At 38.7% G+C, this 17,224-nt stretch overlaps 1 protein-coding gene across 1 annotated transcript in view; it reads left to right on the forward strand.

Moving 5' to 3' along the window:
• LOC115631633 (mucin-5AC) overlaps nt 1-17,224 on the forward strand; it is a 33,466-nt gene that overhangs the window by 1,009 nt on the left and 15,233 nt on the right. The window contains exons 2-3 of the mRNA XM_030528442.1: nt 6,626-9,304; nt 15,327-15,475. Of these exons, the coding sequence (XP_030384302.1) occupies nt 6,797-9,304; nt 15,327-15,475 (2,657 nt within the window). The 5' untranslated portion in view covers nt 6,626-6,796. The remainder of the gene's footprint in view (nt 1-6,625; nt 9,305-15,326; nt 15,476-17,224) is intronic.

Raw genomic sequence — 17,224 nt, forward strand, 5'->3', positions numbered from 1 at the left:
TTGCATATTTATAGCGTGTCTCTGCTGCTGTGTGTGTGCTCTTACAACAACACACAATTTCCAATGTAGAATAATTTCGTGGGAAGCAAACAAAACGCGAAATGAAAACACAATCTCCAAAAGTGCAGACATAATAAAAAATATAAAAAGAGAGCAAAACAAACAACAACAGCAACAAAAAAAAAACAAAGGCTCCACAAAGTGGCCAAAACAAATAACTTGAAATTAAATCGACAGTCAAATAACAACAACAAGGAGTGCGGGAGCAACAACAACATCGGCTATACGATAGTTAAGGACAGAGCTATAAGAGCAAACCATGTACGTGCTTTTCCTTTTTAAAACTACATTAAATAACATTTACTACCGGCTTTGGCACACACACTCCAACGCAGCCGAGGGCCCACTCCCACTCGCACTCCAGCCTTTCACAAACACCAACTATTTCTATCCGATCCCTACACAAGAGGCACAAAAGCAACGCCTACGCAAGGACTTCCTCGGCATCTGCCTAGTCATTGGGAACGACGGTTTCGAGTGGCGCACAAGTACTTCGATTTCAGTTCGAAAAGAATGGAGCTCAGGGGCTGGGAACTGGGAAAATGTGCCTGCCTCTGACTTGGTTTATGTTGTCGCCCAACCCACTGCTGTAGCATCCTTAAGCGCTTCACTTTACATAGCGAAAACTAGAAGATTGTAAAGATTAAACCAACCACCACCCCCTGGCAAGCAGTGCTGACGCCATTATTTCGCCAATGTGTGTATGTGTGTGTCTATCGGGGACTGGGTGTGTGTGTGTGTGTGTGTGTATTTCCTCTGCGGCAGCTACTGTGATTTGTATGCGTGTGCCATGGACGTCGTCGACATCGTTCGCGTCTTTCGCATCGTCGCCGCCATCAACTTGGCTTGCTAATGTTGGCTTTGGGTGTTTGTGGCGTAACGCCTTAACTTGGCCACCCCCCTACCCCCTTACCCCTCTCCCATCCCCTCTTACAGCATCCTTTTGACATCTTGCCATACGTTTTACACTAAAAACATAGCTACTTTTTTCACGTGGTCGGGGCACACGGTGTGTGTGCTTTTGGCGTGCTGTTTTCGTTTTCGTGTACGCCGACGACGTTTGCGGCATAAAAATAAAGATAAATGCGAGTTCTTTTGAGCAGAGCGCTTAACATTGGCATCGCACAGTGTCTGGGCTTTATTTTTGTGCAAACGAAAAGGAGTTGTTGCTTGAGAGTAGGCAGTAAAATAATATATATATTTTTTTTTAATTTAAAGGCACTTATGTATGGCATTTAATATTTTAATCTTTTTGAAACATGATGCATTTCCTTTATATTTTACTATTACTATTACTACTATTGCTGAAATTTCTGTACAACAATAAGATTATCTATATAGGCTTAAAAGAATAAATTGTGTCTATAACGTTTACTGAAAAGCAAAAAGAAAACACAAAATTTCTTCATACACATACCTGTAGAAGACAGCAGGAATTTTCTCTAATCAGTGATACAGGAAGAGTAGAATATCATTTTATTTATAGAAAGCAACCTTGAATAATTATATCCTAAAATAATTATAAAAATAGGCAAAGATAGTGCCCCTCCTGCAATTTGTTGACGTAGTACTGAACTGCAATTCTTTCGCTAATATCTTTCCCAAAAATTAACCGATTGAGAATGCGTTCCTCTGCCTGTTACATTCATTTATGCACAACAATCCTAATACACCCTTTTTACAGCTACAGCTACAGAGTATAAGCATATTTTTTAGAGTTAATAAATTATTTGAACTGGTCCGGAATTGCTGGCATATGTAACAATGCCAGTCCACTGTGCGACACACCTTGCGCTCAGTGACAAATGCTATCAAAGAGCAACTTGCCGGCTAGGCATGGAGTTTGTCTAGGCCAGGACCGCATCAGAAAGCACGTTGGTGCGGCTGCTGGTAGTGACAGGTATCTAGTTCTCTATCTCGCTTGCTCCTTCGCCATCTTGTGGTTTTTGTATGTCTGTGTGTTTGTGTGTGTGTGTTGGGTGTGTGCGGTAGCTGCGGTTACGAGTTTTAGATGTTTTTTTGCGTTAGTCCAAAAATCCAGCCGCATATTCAACCACACTCTCTCACACACACACACACACACAAAGTTGTTTTGCATATAGCCTCGTGTTTATCTGCATTGGCCCATCGCCGACTGCCCCCTTCGCTGCCGCTCTCCGCTGTCTTTCTGTTGATATTAGCGCTTGTTTATGAGTCTGTGTATGTGTGTGTATGAGTGTGTCTGTGCATTTGTGTGAGTGCTACGCTTCGTCGCAATTTAAATTCAGCTTCATTTTTATTTCTATTTACTTTTGCTTTTTGTTGCTGCAACTGTTTGCTCATAAAAAATAAGCAAAGAAAACTTTTTTTTACACCCGCACAACGTCATTACTCAATACATCCTTCTTACTCGCTCCCTCCCTCTACCACTCCCACTCCCACTCTTGTGCTGTCTCACTCAGCCACTTGCCACGAATTTTTATTTGTTTTTCATTTTCACTTTTATTATTCTACATTTCGGCAACAAAAATGTTTGTTTTTAAAAAACATCGTTGCTGCTGCTGCTGTTGCTGTTTTGCTTTTCCACTGTTGGGCGACACCAAATAAAATGTTTGATTTATTTTTTATTTTCCATTGAACCTATTTTTGTGCATGTGTCTGTATGAAGATGTGGGTAAGGCTTTGCTGCTAAGCTCTTGCGTCTTTTTGCAGTACAACACTTTTATTTTTATTTCGCCATTTTCATATGTTTGTTTTCTGTAAGCTGCAGTAAATTGGAATTATTAAGTACAGTGCTGGGAAATGGTGGAAACGCCGTCTGCAAGTTGCCATATTTTATTGGGCATTAGCGTCGGGTGTATAGGGTATATATAGGTATTATGCAAAAGTACCGGAGAAATGGGGGACAACAGCAAATGTATAAACCTTTAATGCTGCCAAAAAGAAAGAAAACCTGATACTGCCCTCAAACGTACAGCACAAACAAAGTATTCAGACTGCAATTTCACAGCTCAATAATAATAATAAAAATAAAATAGAAATAAATGAAATAATAAAATGAATAACGTTTTCCCTTTTACTTAATTAATTGTAAGATTGCTATTTTTCAAGCAATTTTATTCGAAATCTACTTCTCTTATTTAAAATATTTTAACTTCTTATTCAGTGTGTAGCTTTCGATTATTTCTAAGCTATTTCAAAATTAAAGCAATCTACACAACTACCTACAAAATGTTCCTATTTCCTTTATATTTCGACTTCATTGCTAGAATTCTTGCAACTACAAATCCAATCAATATGCAGTACAAGGATGTCAACGATTGCTTCAGTAATGTTTCATGCCAGCCTCTGTCTCAAAGCCAACAATTCAGTTGAGTAAATCAGAGATTGCAAAAAGGACTTTATAACATTACCGGGCTATTTGCTTGAATGTACGTCAATCATCCTGATATGATTGTGTATAAAGGAGCAGTTGATTGTCTACTAGCTGAACAAATGGCTGCAATGTTGCTTTTTTGCCACATCTTTTATTTTTATTTTCTGAACGACTCCATTCAAAACCACTTCAATCTACGAGTAATACCCAAACAGGGAAAAACTGCACAGAAACTTAAATGCATTTTCTTTGGGAATATTTCTAATGTCCTGCATTTGCTATTTGTGCCGCACTAAAATGTTGAGAAAATATTCCATCCAATTGAACTTCCGTCTGTAGCTGTGGGACTTGTGCGTCTGCTTCTTGGTTTGTGTGTTTAAAGGCGCCTTAGTAATAATAAAAATAATATTAAAAAAAAGAAGAAGAGAGACCCGGCCACTGCCGGATGTTAAGCGGATTTCATGTCTCTACGCTTCAGCTGCCCAAAGGCGCTTAAGTTGTTATTCGGTCAAATTTTCTTATGCTTTTAGCTTGATTGCCTGCGACTTACAATCAACAAAAGGATCAGGAGTGGCTGGCAGTAAGAAACTATAGCATACTTTTGCGGGTCATTAAATTATAATTCCTCAAATATTCAATTTTAAATGTAAATGTCATCCATCAAGCAAAGCCACAAGTAAATATATACCCATTACCCACTTTTACGCACACACATATAAACACACACACACACACACACACACACACACACACACACGCAAATATGCAGCCATACGCACAGAGACATGTTTGTTGCAATATGTAATTTAAAATATACTCGTATAAAACGCATTACTTTTCATTCGTCCAACCGCAGAACGCAGTGTATGTGTTTTAATTAATTTCGTTATTACAATAATTAATTGAATGCCAGCGCATTACAACAGCGCATTGCCAACAAATTGCACTGCATTTGGTGTTAGCTTTTCGTGGGTATGGGTGTGTGTGTGGGGAAGAAAGACGGAAACTGGTGGGGAGGGAGCTCATGTATACACAATGCTTGCTGGGGAATTGCATACAGTTTTGATTTATTGTAGCCAACAAACTCATAAATTAACAGTGGGAATGTGGGAATGTGGGAACAAGTATGCAACTGTGGCTACCTTCGAGCCTTCCTGCTATCTGCTCGACCCCTCCGAAGCAAATTCAGTTCAAATTTCTGCCAGCTGCTACAAATGAACTTCGAGTATGTATGTTAGTAGAGCCAAGCAAACTACACAGCTGTGTCTATATGCTGGGATTTGAGGCAGACATGAGATAATAAATAAAATGCAAATGCAGAAACGAAAACTAATTTAGAATATTCAATGCATCACTATTGCTATTTGAGTTTATCGTATAGGCATGTATAATGCCAGAAAGCTATTTGCTTTAATTTCTATGCTATATTCTCATTCTAATAGCATCTTCTAGTTTGCTGGCGAACGCCTCTTAAAACTAAAATGTTGAAATGATAGTAACTTTTAAAGAGATTTAAGTTAAATGCTGGGACCGAGGCAAATAGGTCTTTCTAATTAATTTTATAGGGACTCCTAGTCAGTGTATTCTCAGTTACTACTCTACACAAATGTCAGTTCCCACACACTAAAAAAATTCAAAGGAAGCATTTATACCAAATGCCGCTGTTGTAACGTCACTATGAATGCGGCTTGTAGCACTAAGCCAACTATAAATCTGCCACACATGAAGGAAAGTGAAGAGAAATGCTCGTGCACATAAAACGCCCACGGCCGCCCCTCCCCAGCTGATGTTGCTGCCACGCCCATTTGTACAAAACATGAGTCTAATTCATGTGACGCGCACACATCGTTCACATCAAGCGAGACAAACTACACAATGCGCCGAGATAAGAATGCAATGAATGAGCAAGTGAATGACTGAGTGGTTGTGTGGTTGGGTGGCTGTGTGGTTGAATGAATGCCATGAGCATGAATGAGCATGCTTGACTACCAGTCGCCATGGGTGGCAGCCTGGTCAGGCCAGGAATTCTGGGTCTGCCAGCTGCTGTGCAATGAACTGTAAGTTGTCAGCTGCCAGACTAAATGATGGGCCGTTGTGCGAAGGCTGAAGTGACAGAGTGAGGGTCTTAAGATCCTGTCGATTTAATGGCTGTCTTGGTCCCTTTTTTCGTCGTTGACATTGTCGACTATTTTTGGCAATTATTTAATTTTGAATTGAATTCAATTGCATGTAAAAATCCTCATTTAGCTTTGTCTCTCCATTATCTCTGCTCAATATTCGTTCATTTGAAAAATTACTTATGAAATGAAGCAGACGTCTTTTTGTATCCAGCTGTCTGCTTATCATTGAATGTGAAATGACCAATTAAATCAATTATGTAAGAATATTGTAGAGAGGCTTTCTTTAAGTCGGAGAAACAATAAGAAAAGAAAATATATTTTTTTACATGCAAGTAAATAAAGGAATTTTGGAATTTTACTGCAAAACTGAGTCAATTATTCACACACAAAGAATTTGAACTATCTCCCTTGTTAAATCAACAATTCCTACATACTGCATTTTCAAATCGGCTTTCTACTTACCTGAGCACGCAATTATGTCATTCATCTAAGTCTCCACAGACACTGCATCTTCAAAGTCAAATGAACTTTGTTGACTGACTTTATTGAGCGCCCAGTTAATTAAACGAAGCCAACATGCTTTCGTTTGGCAGAAAATCGATGTAGGCCTTGGCTTTATCATAAGATGCATTTACGCTTCAATAAACTGCAAATGAATTCCGGTTTTCTGCATCAGCTATTGATAACGAAGCACTTCATCATTGCCTTGAAAATTAGAAATTTCATCACACAATAGAAAAAGAACTTACTTAGATATTGAAGCTTTATAGATCTACATTTAAAAATTATAAATCAACCCTTACATCATGTGCATTAAATTCCTTTAATAAAAGTACGTGTACATGAAAAATTGTTTCCATTTCTGAACGTCCATCAAAACCGTTTCTATTACATATTGTGTGCCCGCGCAGCTGAGAAGAAACACGAGGAAACGAATCCGAGCGATAGAGCAAAAATAATGCATGAGTAAAATCGCAATTACAATAGCGTATAAATCACATGCAACAATAAATTTTAATAACAAATTTATGTGCCGGTTTTTTCATATTTCGCACAGCTCACAACTTTTATTTTTTCTATTCCGTTGCAGCAGTCGCAATGTGTAGCGTCTGGGCAAGGAACAAGCAGCCACAACAATAAGTACAAGTATAACAACAGCCAGAGCAACAACAACAACAGCAACAACAGAAAAATAGCAACAAACCAACATAACCATTGCAAACTAAGCAGAGCAGCCAAAGGCGGCGGCCATTTTGCGAAAATGCTAACAAAATTTGCAAAAATATGCATTTTAACATTCGTAATTGCGCCCATCGTGCTGGGTCAGGACGGGAGAACAACAGCAATACTAGCAGCTGAAACGGCAACTACAGAAGTGGCAGCGGCAGTAGGCACTACAACAGCAACAACAACAACAGCATCATCAGCAGCAGCAGCAGAAAGTGTGCTGTCAGGCATAACAAATGACAAAGTGAAGCAAAACCAAACGGCTGCAAAAATGTGGCCGGAAATGCAACGCGGCACACCAACAGCTACAACAACAACAACAACAGCTACGAGCATGTCCAGTACAAGCTCTAGCGTCAGCGTCAGCTCCAGCTCCAGTTCCAGCTCGACCTCAACGGCTACGCCAACAACAACGGCAACCACCAGCACAACAACGACAACGACAACAACAACAACCGCAGCGAATGTTGCGGCGACAAACGGAAATGAAGCATTCACAGAAAACGGCAATGCCAAAGCGTTGCCAGCAACAGCGCCTAAAGCGGAAATGGCAGCCATGGTGGCACCAACAACAACAACAACAGCCTCAACAGCTGCTGATAGTGTCGATTTAATGATGCCCACAACAAGCTCAGCGCCCACCATACCGCCGCTAAGCAACATCAAAGATACGCTTCATCGCATTAAGTTATCGGCGTTGGTAACAACAACGGAAATACCAATACTTGCCTTGCAGGATGAAGACGACGCCAATAATTCCGGCGACTTCGCAGATGCTTCCACCTACACTTCCGGTGCCGACAGCGATACGAATGCCGATACCTCCCAGATACAAATGCAAGCCGCTGCCTCGTACCAAGTGGCCGAGACTTTGGCGGATTTAAATGAGGAGGAGCGTGCACGCTATGGCGCCATGTTGGCACAACAACCAACGTCCAGTAAACTGAATATCGTCGATTTATATCCCATGAAGCTGGAGGATTTCCAACCAATTTTACGCAACTCGAATGAACAATTGCTGAAGGAGCGCACCGTTTTCACACAGCCCGAAAATGCACAGGAATACCGACAGAACCTAATGCCCAATGAGGTGGAAATGCAGGCGCCACCACAACTGACAGTCAATCAACTCACAACAACAACAAAAACAACGACAACGACAATGGCAACAGAAATGCCAGCAACGTCTGGCAGCGACAATGATTTCACGGGCAAATTACTGGCCGATCAGGATGATTTGATTACCGAAATCGAGCGCAAATTTCAGCTTCGAGAGAGCTCCACGTCCACCTCAAAGCCGTCGACGCCACGCCCACTGCCTCCACTGCCCCCATTGGCGGCTGGCGACACATATATCGACAGACGCGTGAAGAAGAGCTTTGAGTTTCCACTGCATCGCGCCAGTGACGTCATGGCCATGCCCCACATCGATTTTGCCAATACAAAGTTTAATACGGATGCCAGCGATGGCTCCGAAATGCGAGCGCCAGCTGCCGCCCATCCCGAGTTCTCGACCACCAAATTCTATAATAGCAAGGAATTGTATAATGAAATGTTGTTACATAATAAACGCAAGTTAATGAAAACGGCGACAACAATAACAACTGAGAAGCCCACTACACGCGGCATTATAAAGTCATCAGCAATGGCGGCCACAGCGGCAGCTTCAACTTTCAACGCTGAAGAGTTGCGGAAAAGTTCACGGCAGCAGAAACTTCAAGTCATTAGAACAAGTGACCCAGCAAAGTTGGTAGCAGCAGAGGCAGCAAAAGCAACCACATTGTCTTGGCAGACAGTAGCGCCGGCAACAACAACAACAGCAGCAACAGAAGCTGAAGCTGAAGCTGAGGCAGAGACAGAGACAGGGGATGGTGCCAACACGTTTAGACGCGTGACTTTGACGCCCACAAGCCAAAGTTTTGCAGCCACGACAACCAAAATGCTGCCAACAACAACAACAACAGCAACAGCAGCAGAAGCAACAACAACAGCCGCTAACACTCAAAAGCTGGAGATGACGCCCACAGTAACCACAACTTTGAAACCAAAGAAATATCAGAAGCAGCTTAAGCGCGCCAAATTATTGCTGAAGGCAATTTTGCCTCCGCAAGCAACTAAAACGCCCGCCGACCTCGACAATTTAGAGGTGGTTGGCTCTCAACTCCAAATTACTTCAGCTGAGGCAAATGCTAGAGCAACAAAGACAACAACAACAACTGCAGCAGCAGCAGCAGCAGCAACAACAACATCCACAGCATTGCCCATGGCTGAAGTCTCTACGAAGAGCTCAAAGCTCCCGCCATCGCCATCACCATCACCATCGTCTTTTCCTTCGCCTTCCTCGATATTGTCGTCGCTGCTGCCACCGCATCGCTACACGGCTAATCCGCCTAAATCAGCCTCAAAGCCAATTGCTCGGCCTCGCATTTTAAGTCGCCTCCAAGAGAAAATCAATTCGCTTGAATGTGAGATACAAAATGTGCCCCAGGATTCGCATTTGTGGCGTGGCAATGAAACGCACGAGCTCCTCCTGCCAATTGTGGTAAGTGCAATAAGATAAACGGATAAACATACTCGTATACGTGTGAATGTGTGAGAAATCTGTTACTTGTGTTTATAAACAAACGTTGGTACTATTGCCAAACCGGCTTAAATGCTACTTACGCCACCCGAGCAGCGCATGGAACAACCAGAAGCTAAGCCATTTTTTATTTTAAATGAACAAAAAATAACACTATTGCCACAAATAAAATTTAACTTGACAGAGCAATATTAAAGCTGAATAGAGACTTCGAAATGTGGTTTTCTTTTGAATAACTTTTGTATTGTTTATTAAAACGCCCATTAAAACATTTCTCACAAGAGCCAATAAATCGAATTAAGTAACCGATCGATCATCGTATCTATTCATTTATGCCTACAAAGCCGAGTGTAAATTCTGTTGCGACACTTTCCAATAACATCAATTATCAAATGTTCTCTGAGTATTAAAGCTCATTAAATAATCCTGGACAGGCATATTGCTTCTCCCATTACCCCACTTCTAGACAGTGAATAAAATCGTAATAAAAACTGTTTCATAAACAGTTGTGTATGATAATTTCAATCGAAAACATTTACTAAATGGAGCAAAATGAAATGAATATTTTGTAATAATAATAATCAACAAAAATACAGTTTCGTGAATAAGAATAGGCCAGAATATGGCTAGCAAAAAATCGTTGACGATTTGCCGCCATTACATTCTCAGTTTTTCTCATAAAAACAAAAACTCAACAAATGAACCAGCATTAATTCGTTAATACAAATACGTAATTAAATTTGATTCATAAATAAGTTAGCCATTTGATTGTACAAAGAGTAGAATAACTGAATTACTATAAAATTGCTATGAAGCGAATGTTCCCATTAAAGTCGCATTTGGAAAGCAATATTTAATTTCAAAAGAAGTCATTTCTCTCTTTTCGTCATTCACTGTAATGTACTGTAATTTATGTTCATCAATGATATTAATTTCCTTTTTTATTTTTGAGTTCCGTAAAGCTGTTTGTTTGCAACAATAAATATTTTAATTTAATTCAATAATTTTTTTTTAGCCAACTAAATAAAATAAATCTATATATATTACAACTGAAGCGCTTTTTGAATGCAACATTTATAACCGCATTACTTGAAATAATTTTAAAATTCTGCAATTAAAGCAGCATCACTTCTATACTTCAAACAGATATATATTTGACATTATTATTATATTTGACATTAATAAAGCCCACTATTCGCACCATCGACTAACAATCCATTGTAGTCTTCGAAAAGAGAGAAAAACAGAGGGAGAGAGAAGCAAATGAAGGTAGCATTGTTTACATACAACACTTGTTATTTATGACATCATACCTTTTGCTTTCGGTGGTATTTTAGCAACAATCTAGTGCCTATTAAGTTCTTATCATTAGCTTACAAAAGAAAACTGAATAAAGAGAAACACATACAAGTTGAAGACAAAGGCAAAGGCAAGACAAAGCAAAGCATTTCAATTGAAAAGCAGCTTCCTTAAAGATAGTCGACTTACCTGATAAACTTACTGGTGGACACGGTGCGTATGCGTACTATGCTGTTGTCTGTAAGCGGGTTCACTAATTAGTATTTGCCGTTTTGGGCTGGATTTGAAGCCCAACCAGGATTTACATAATGTGTCCATTGGCGCATGTTCCTGCTTAGACTGGCTTTGTGCTAATTAGTTGGCAGTGCTTAGTTAGTGGTTTAGCTGCCATTGTTGTTGCCAGCAAAGAAAGTCTTAGGCAGACCAGAAATTTTATGAAAGTAAGCCAATGGGCTTTAATTAGATATTCTGTGGCGTCGGGTTATTATTAATTAAATCGAATGGATTAGTTAGCAGAACAGCATGAGCTTATTTTCCTTCGAATCTTTTGCAGTTGACATGATTGAAGACAATTCTTTTCATCTCCAAAAAGAAATTAGTATTTGTTTCTTACATAACTAAAGCTAATAAGACACTGAGGAATATTCTCAAGATAAATAATCGTGTGTTTTAAGTTCCTCCTACTCAATCTACTGAATATATACTGCTTCATATACCATTTAGAAGCTATACATAGATGCTGATAAAGTTTGGGTCACGTGTATCCCTGAGGCATTCCATTGCCCAAAGCTAAACAATGTCGAAATGAAATTAAAACGCACCTTTTGAGCACTGAAGCCTGCTTATGCACACATACAAATGAAATGAAAAGAAAAAATGCTTTTCTTAATTGTTTTGTTTGCATAAAAGGCCAAAGCAAAGTCCACTTCAAAAGTTGGCCAAAGTCAGCGTTTAATTTTATGCGAATGCTGGCAAGGTACGAGGAACTCATTATGCGTATTGCCTAATGTATTTTTATAAAGTTTACAAAATGCGGCCGCAGCATTTTAATTAAATTCATCACCCCTCTTGAAAAAAAGCAAACAGAAAACAAGCTAAACAAGTAATAATAAAAATAATAAAAGCAAAGGGAAAATCAATATTTATATACAAGTACATACATATACAAAACAAAGCGGTTCGGGGCACGCTTTATCATTTGCCATTTACCATGCCATTCTACATAAATATGCAAAGCACAACATGAACAGAACTAAAGAAATACAAGAAAACTGACAGATAGCGACAGAAACACAGACAGACTGGCCGGCCGACATAAAAGGCGCACGGACGGACATTTGATGTTAATTAAACAGCATTCCCGGCAGTCAAAAGGCAGCCAGCAAACAGAATGAAAAACAAAGTAAGTCAAAGAAAAAGCCAAAAGGTAGCCGGCCAAGGGATAAAGGCATTGAATGTTGCTCACTGGAAAAGGGTTAAATCCAAAATGATTTTAAGCATTTGCCAAGGGCCGGCATTGGCACAAGCACACTCTTCGACCGATTCGACCGATGTACCTATGAATGTGTGTGTGTGTGCTAAATAGCTTGATTTACGTAGAAATAAGGAGCTCATGAAATGGAAATATACACGAGACGACTTCAAGTTTCAAACGGAAAAATAACGCTTTAAGACTGTAGTTTTCTATACCCTTCAAAGGATTTTTCTCTTTTAGTCTGATGCAAAGAAAACACATCACAAGAAACATCAAAAATAAAGATGTTTAAGTTCTATAACTATCTGAAAATTGTTATTTATTTGCCATTACATTTTAAATTACATTCACATTAAAAAACATTTGACTTATTTATGAGCTTTTTGATGTAAATACTGACTCTAAACGCGCAATAACGTCTTCGATTGGTTAGCAACCAGCTATAAACTGGTTTTGAGCCGAAAAAATATTTATATTCATGCCACCAGCCTTAAGTATATTGTGTGGGAAACCCTTCTGAACTGTTTTGAATATACTTTTGAGATACTCTGACAATTTTTAATACAGCTTTTGACTACTTCTAATTTGTAATTGATATCCTTATTGATATTTCTATGTACTTGAAAACATTGATTTGATTATTAAGTAAAGCTTACCATTCAATTTTTGTTTGTACATTTGTATGTTTATTTCATTCATATAGGAAATCAAAATATAACTCTTAAATGAAAACAAACCAAACTTATTACCATTTCTTCAATTAATTTAAACGTTGAAGGTTTAGTAACTAAAATAAAAATACGATATAAATTAATGCAACCGTTTTTATACCAAACGTGTATGCTGAGTCTGAATAAATATTATACTTTGAAGTATATTCTGCTTGATTTTAATAATATAGAAACAAGTTTTATATGAGTACGCATATTCAATTAGTGTTCAACACAGTCGAACATCGAATCTGAAATTCAGGCAACTACTTCGACTAGATGTACGAGTAAATGTGATTTCAAAAGTTATCCCAAATTTATATTCAAGTGTATCTACTATTTGTATTGCTGACGATAGTGTTTTTTCCTGTTTGGCGCTCTGATTTAACAACAACAAATGCCTTGTAATAAAGAAAATTAAATCCTTTCACTGACTGCGCACAAGGCCTTGTAGTCCCTTTCCCTGCAAACCTAATATATATGTATATTCTCTGTATGCAAAAAGGACAACGGCCCAAAGCTGTACACTCTACATACCCGTCCAGTTTGCTGTTCACACACACATATACACACACACTAACTTCTCACACACTTCCACATCGGTGGGCTTAGCATGTAACGGAAATAGCCAAATAAAACTCTTATCAATAACTTCCGCGCTGTCCTTTTTGCGCCCGGCCAAACGATAGCAGGCGCCCGCTTGTTGAGCGGTCCTGGTAACTCGATAACTTATCAAAGGATTAAATTTTTTAGGGTTCATTTGGGAATGTCAAATGTTTGTTTGTCCCTTTTTTTAATATATGTGTGTGTGTGTGTTGGTTGCTTAAATGGCATCGTCATTTATTTATGTTAGTTATTGATTTCTGTTTGTGGGCACTAGATGGACAAGGAAAATATTTTGTCAGCTCCTAGGAGAAATCTTCAGTCAATTACGAGACGACCCAAAGTTTCAATTAGCTAAACAAATATGCTTATGTGTTTTTCAGTAAGCAAGGCAAGTCTAACGACAGCAAATAAATATTCTAATCCTTATGAGTTGGGCTTTCAATGTTCAATGTACTGAAATATGACATTTGTAATATGATTATATTTAACAACATATGTTCATACAGCATTGCCCTTTTTAATGTAAGCTTTCCCTATTGAAATTTATTTGGAAAAGTATTTTAACAATTAGAGAGTTAATAATGCCAATACTTACTGCTCCTAATAATTGACTTTATAGACATTATACTTGTACTATTCAGTTTTATTCTCCATTTCCACATTTAAAATATACTCGCATACCAAGTTAGCCAATTCAATTAAAAATATTTGATATTATCTATTCCAGTGCATTACTCATTTTCTTTCATCTTGATTGGGTTATTTTGATTCAAGAGATAGTAAAATGAACACAAAAATACGCCAATTTATTTACTAACATGTATATCTTTAACGAATATCTCGACAAATGTAAATGAAAATAAAATCAAATGTTGTTTTCTATTATTTTTGTAATTTTTCCAAGCTGTGCTCGCATTTTTTGTGCACACAAATTGTTATTTGTCATTGTATGTATTTATTTTTCTATTGTTACGTTTTTGAAAGCTTAAAATATGCGCATAGTAATGACTGCAAATAAAACTCAGCACGCCGCCCAAAAACTGGCATTCCAATAGAAATTTGTAAAAACATTTTGTGATATTTTTATATGCGAGCTTTTTTTGTGGCCTGGCACTAAAAAATAATACACAATGTAAATTTGTATGCGAGACGAAGCCATTAAAATGCCATAAATTTAAGCACAGACAAATCCACAGACACGAAGCCGCTCACACAAAAACTAAACCGTTTCGAATTTCACAAAAATATGCTAAAATTTGAATCCAAACCCTCACAAATTCACAAAGCAACATTTTTATTGTGTTGTGTCTCTTTTGTGAGTGTGTGTGTGTGAGTGTGAGTGTGCGGCTTTCTGTCTGTGGCTTAACCCAAATTAATAAAAATTTGAAACATAAAGTAGATCTAGGCACACAAACACTCTCATACACACACACATACATACACAGGCAAACGCATATGGGCGATGTTATAAACTTTGCTAATATCCTGTGCTTTGGTCGGATTTCCTTCAGACTCAACCGACAAGCGACAACCTTTTGCGGGTTTATTAGGTTTCGTGTGGTTAGTATGTAAATTTGTTGGACTCTATGCTAAAAAGGGGACGGAAGCAACAACAAAAACCGAAATAACGACAAGAACCGCAACAAATGCATTAAGCATTATAAAAGTAGAATTAGAAAAGTTGTTTAATAATTCAGTTTGCTGACCGGCTCCTTTTCGTATTCCCTCTTGTTTTATTTTTGCGGTTCCCACAGTCGACCGAAAAACATTTTAGCCCCTTTTAAATGTTAACTTTTTAAGCCGTGCACAGAATTTGTGACGTCTTTCTAATGTGGCCTCCACAAACGTTTATGCAATTTCCTCATGAATGTTTTCCTTTTCATTTATGCTACAGACAACGGAACACTGCAAAGCTGGAGAGCAGTGCTCGCCGAATGTGGTGTCCTGGCGAGGCGAAGCGGAAATACAATCCGGCGATATTTTAATTGTGGAAATCAACGATGCCATGCTGTATCCAAACCACGAGCAGAACAACACCAGCAGGTAAGCTTTCATGTTTCTAATGTACTTTGCAGAGACATGATATGAAAAGCTCAAAGAAACAGACAGCAGGATGACAGATGAATAAAAAGAAACCAAAAGAGATTTAATAGCATAAAGAATTTGAAGAGAATTCCTTTTTTAATCCATAGATCGATATACTTGTAGATTAAAAAGATAATAAAGAGCAAACTTGGTATATATTAAAGCATAGCTTAAAAGGTTATGTGACTTGCTGCACTTATGATTTCAGTTAAATAGCATACTTAAAAAGATAGAATGTTCCTTCTATAGCCATTAGTGCTCTACCCAATGCCTTGCTTTATCCAAAATTCACTTTGAATCATTTCATAGGATTTCCTTGAAAAAGCTAACAATATTTAATTCAAAGTATTTTCGTTGCACTTGAAAATCTCAGCTTGAGAGTTTATCTGAGCTATGTACACACATTCACACACACACATTCACACACACACAGTGACACACACACAGTGACACACACACAGTCAGATTGTATTTACGAGTATACTCCCGAGCTTTGTCCGAATTACTTGTGTATGCTCTTGGGACTTAGCACAAAAGTATGCTACGAAATTGTTACTAAGCACATCACATCAAGTGCTGCAATGTGCGCGCAGTAAGCAGTTTATCACAGTAACTGACTTAGCTGCAAGGCATACTGTCATTATGTATCAGGAGCATTATACGCTGGCGAGCAAACACACCGCCAGGAGACAGTGCGGGGACGGTTGGTTTGGCAACTCAGCGAGGCGCACGCCAACCTGAAACATTCGTAATACACGGAAAAATGGCAGGTGGCAGCCACCATTGCTGTCTGCTTCTCTACAGACACGCATACATACATACATACGTACTCGCACATCGACGTGCAGAGATTTTCGTGAAAAGCTGCATTGGAAGAATCTGCTGGTTGAAACTAAATCATAGTATGCTCGCCTGACTGCCTGTCTGCCTGTCTGCGCGTAGTTTCGTTTTTATATTTCGTTTTTTATTCGCATTTAATGTGCTTTAATGCTCGCTGAGACATGTTTGCTCTACAGCTTATTATATAATAACATCCATTAAGGGACCTTTATTGATTTTCTTCAGCACGTTTACACATTTGGCGCAGTGTTTAGTTTGCGCCCCATTCCACATTATAGCCCCAACCGTGCTCGGCAGCCTTTGGCGCGCGCTGTTTCATTTGTCCAAACACGTTCTGTCATTATCATGCCCTTTTTTACAGTTTATTAAATTGTTTTTCTTCCTCGCTGCATCCTAGCCGGAGCACACTCTCGTTTGCTTTTATAAATATTTGAGAGTATGTGTGTGTGTGCGTGTGTCTGTGTCTGTGTGTTTGCCTATTTGCTTCTCACGTATTTTTATTTTCATTTTTTTCTGTTTATTGTATAACGTTGGCAAATCCTTTACCCACGGCGCATATAAATGCGTGCCTTGCCATTTTTGCCGGCATTTTCATACAAACGCTCGATTTTTCCTGCTGCTACGTCCATTTCAGCTAGTTGGGTCCTTTTAAACCGGCTGACCATTAGTCATTTTGTATTTTGGCCGGCTGCGACCCTTTGCCGTTAAAAAGCCTTGGCAATTATCGCGTTCCTTTATTCTATACCAGCGCTTGGTCATTTTCGGTATTTTTAATTTGCGAATTTTATCAGGCAAGTGCTATATTTTATATTCTATAGCGCTGCACCTAAATAACTGTAGTTTGTGCCCCTTATCTGTGCTTTGAAG

The sequence above is a fragment of the Scaptodrosophila lebanonensis genome, unplaced genomic scaffold (assembly GCF_003285725.1).
Source record: "Scaptodrosophila lebanonensis strain 11010-0011.00,11010-0021.00 unplaced genomic scaffold, SlebRS2 tig00001412-arrow-pilon, whole genome shotgun sequence".
In the NCBI taxonomy this organism is placed as follows: Eukaryota; Metazoa; Arthropoda; class Insecta; order Diptera; family Drosophilidae; genus Scaptodrosophila; species Scaptodrosophila lebanonensis.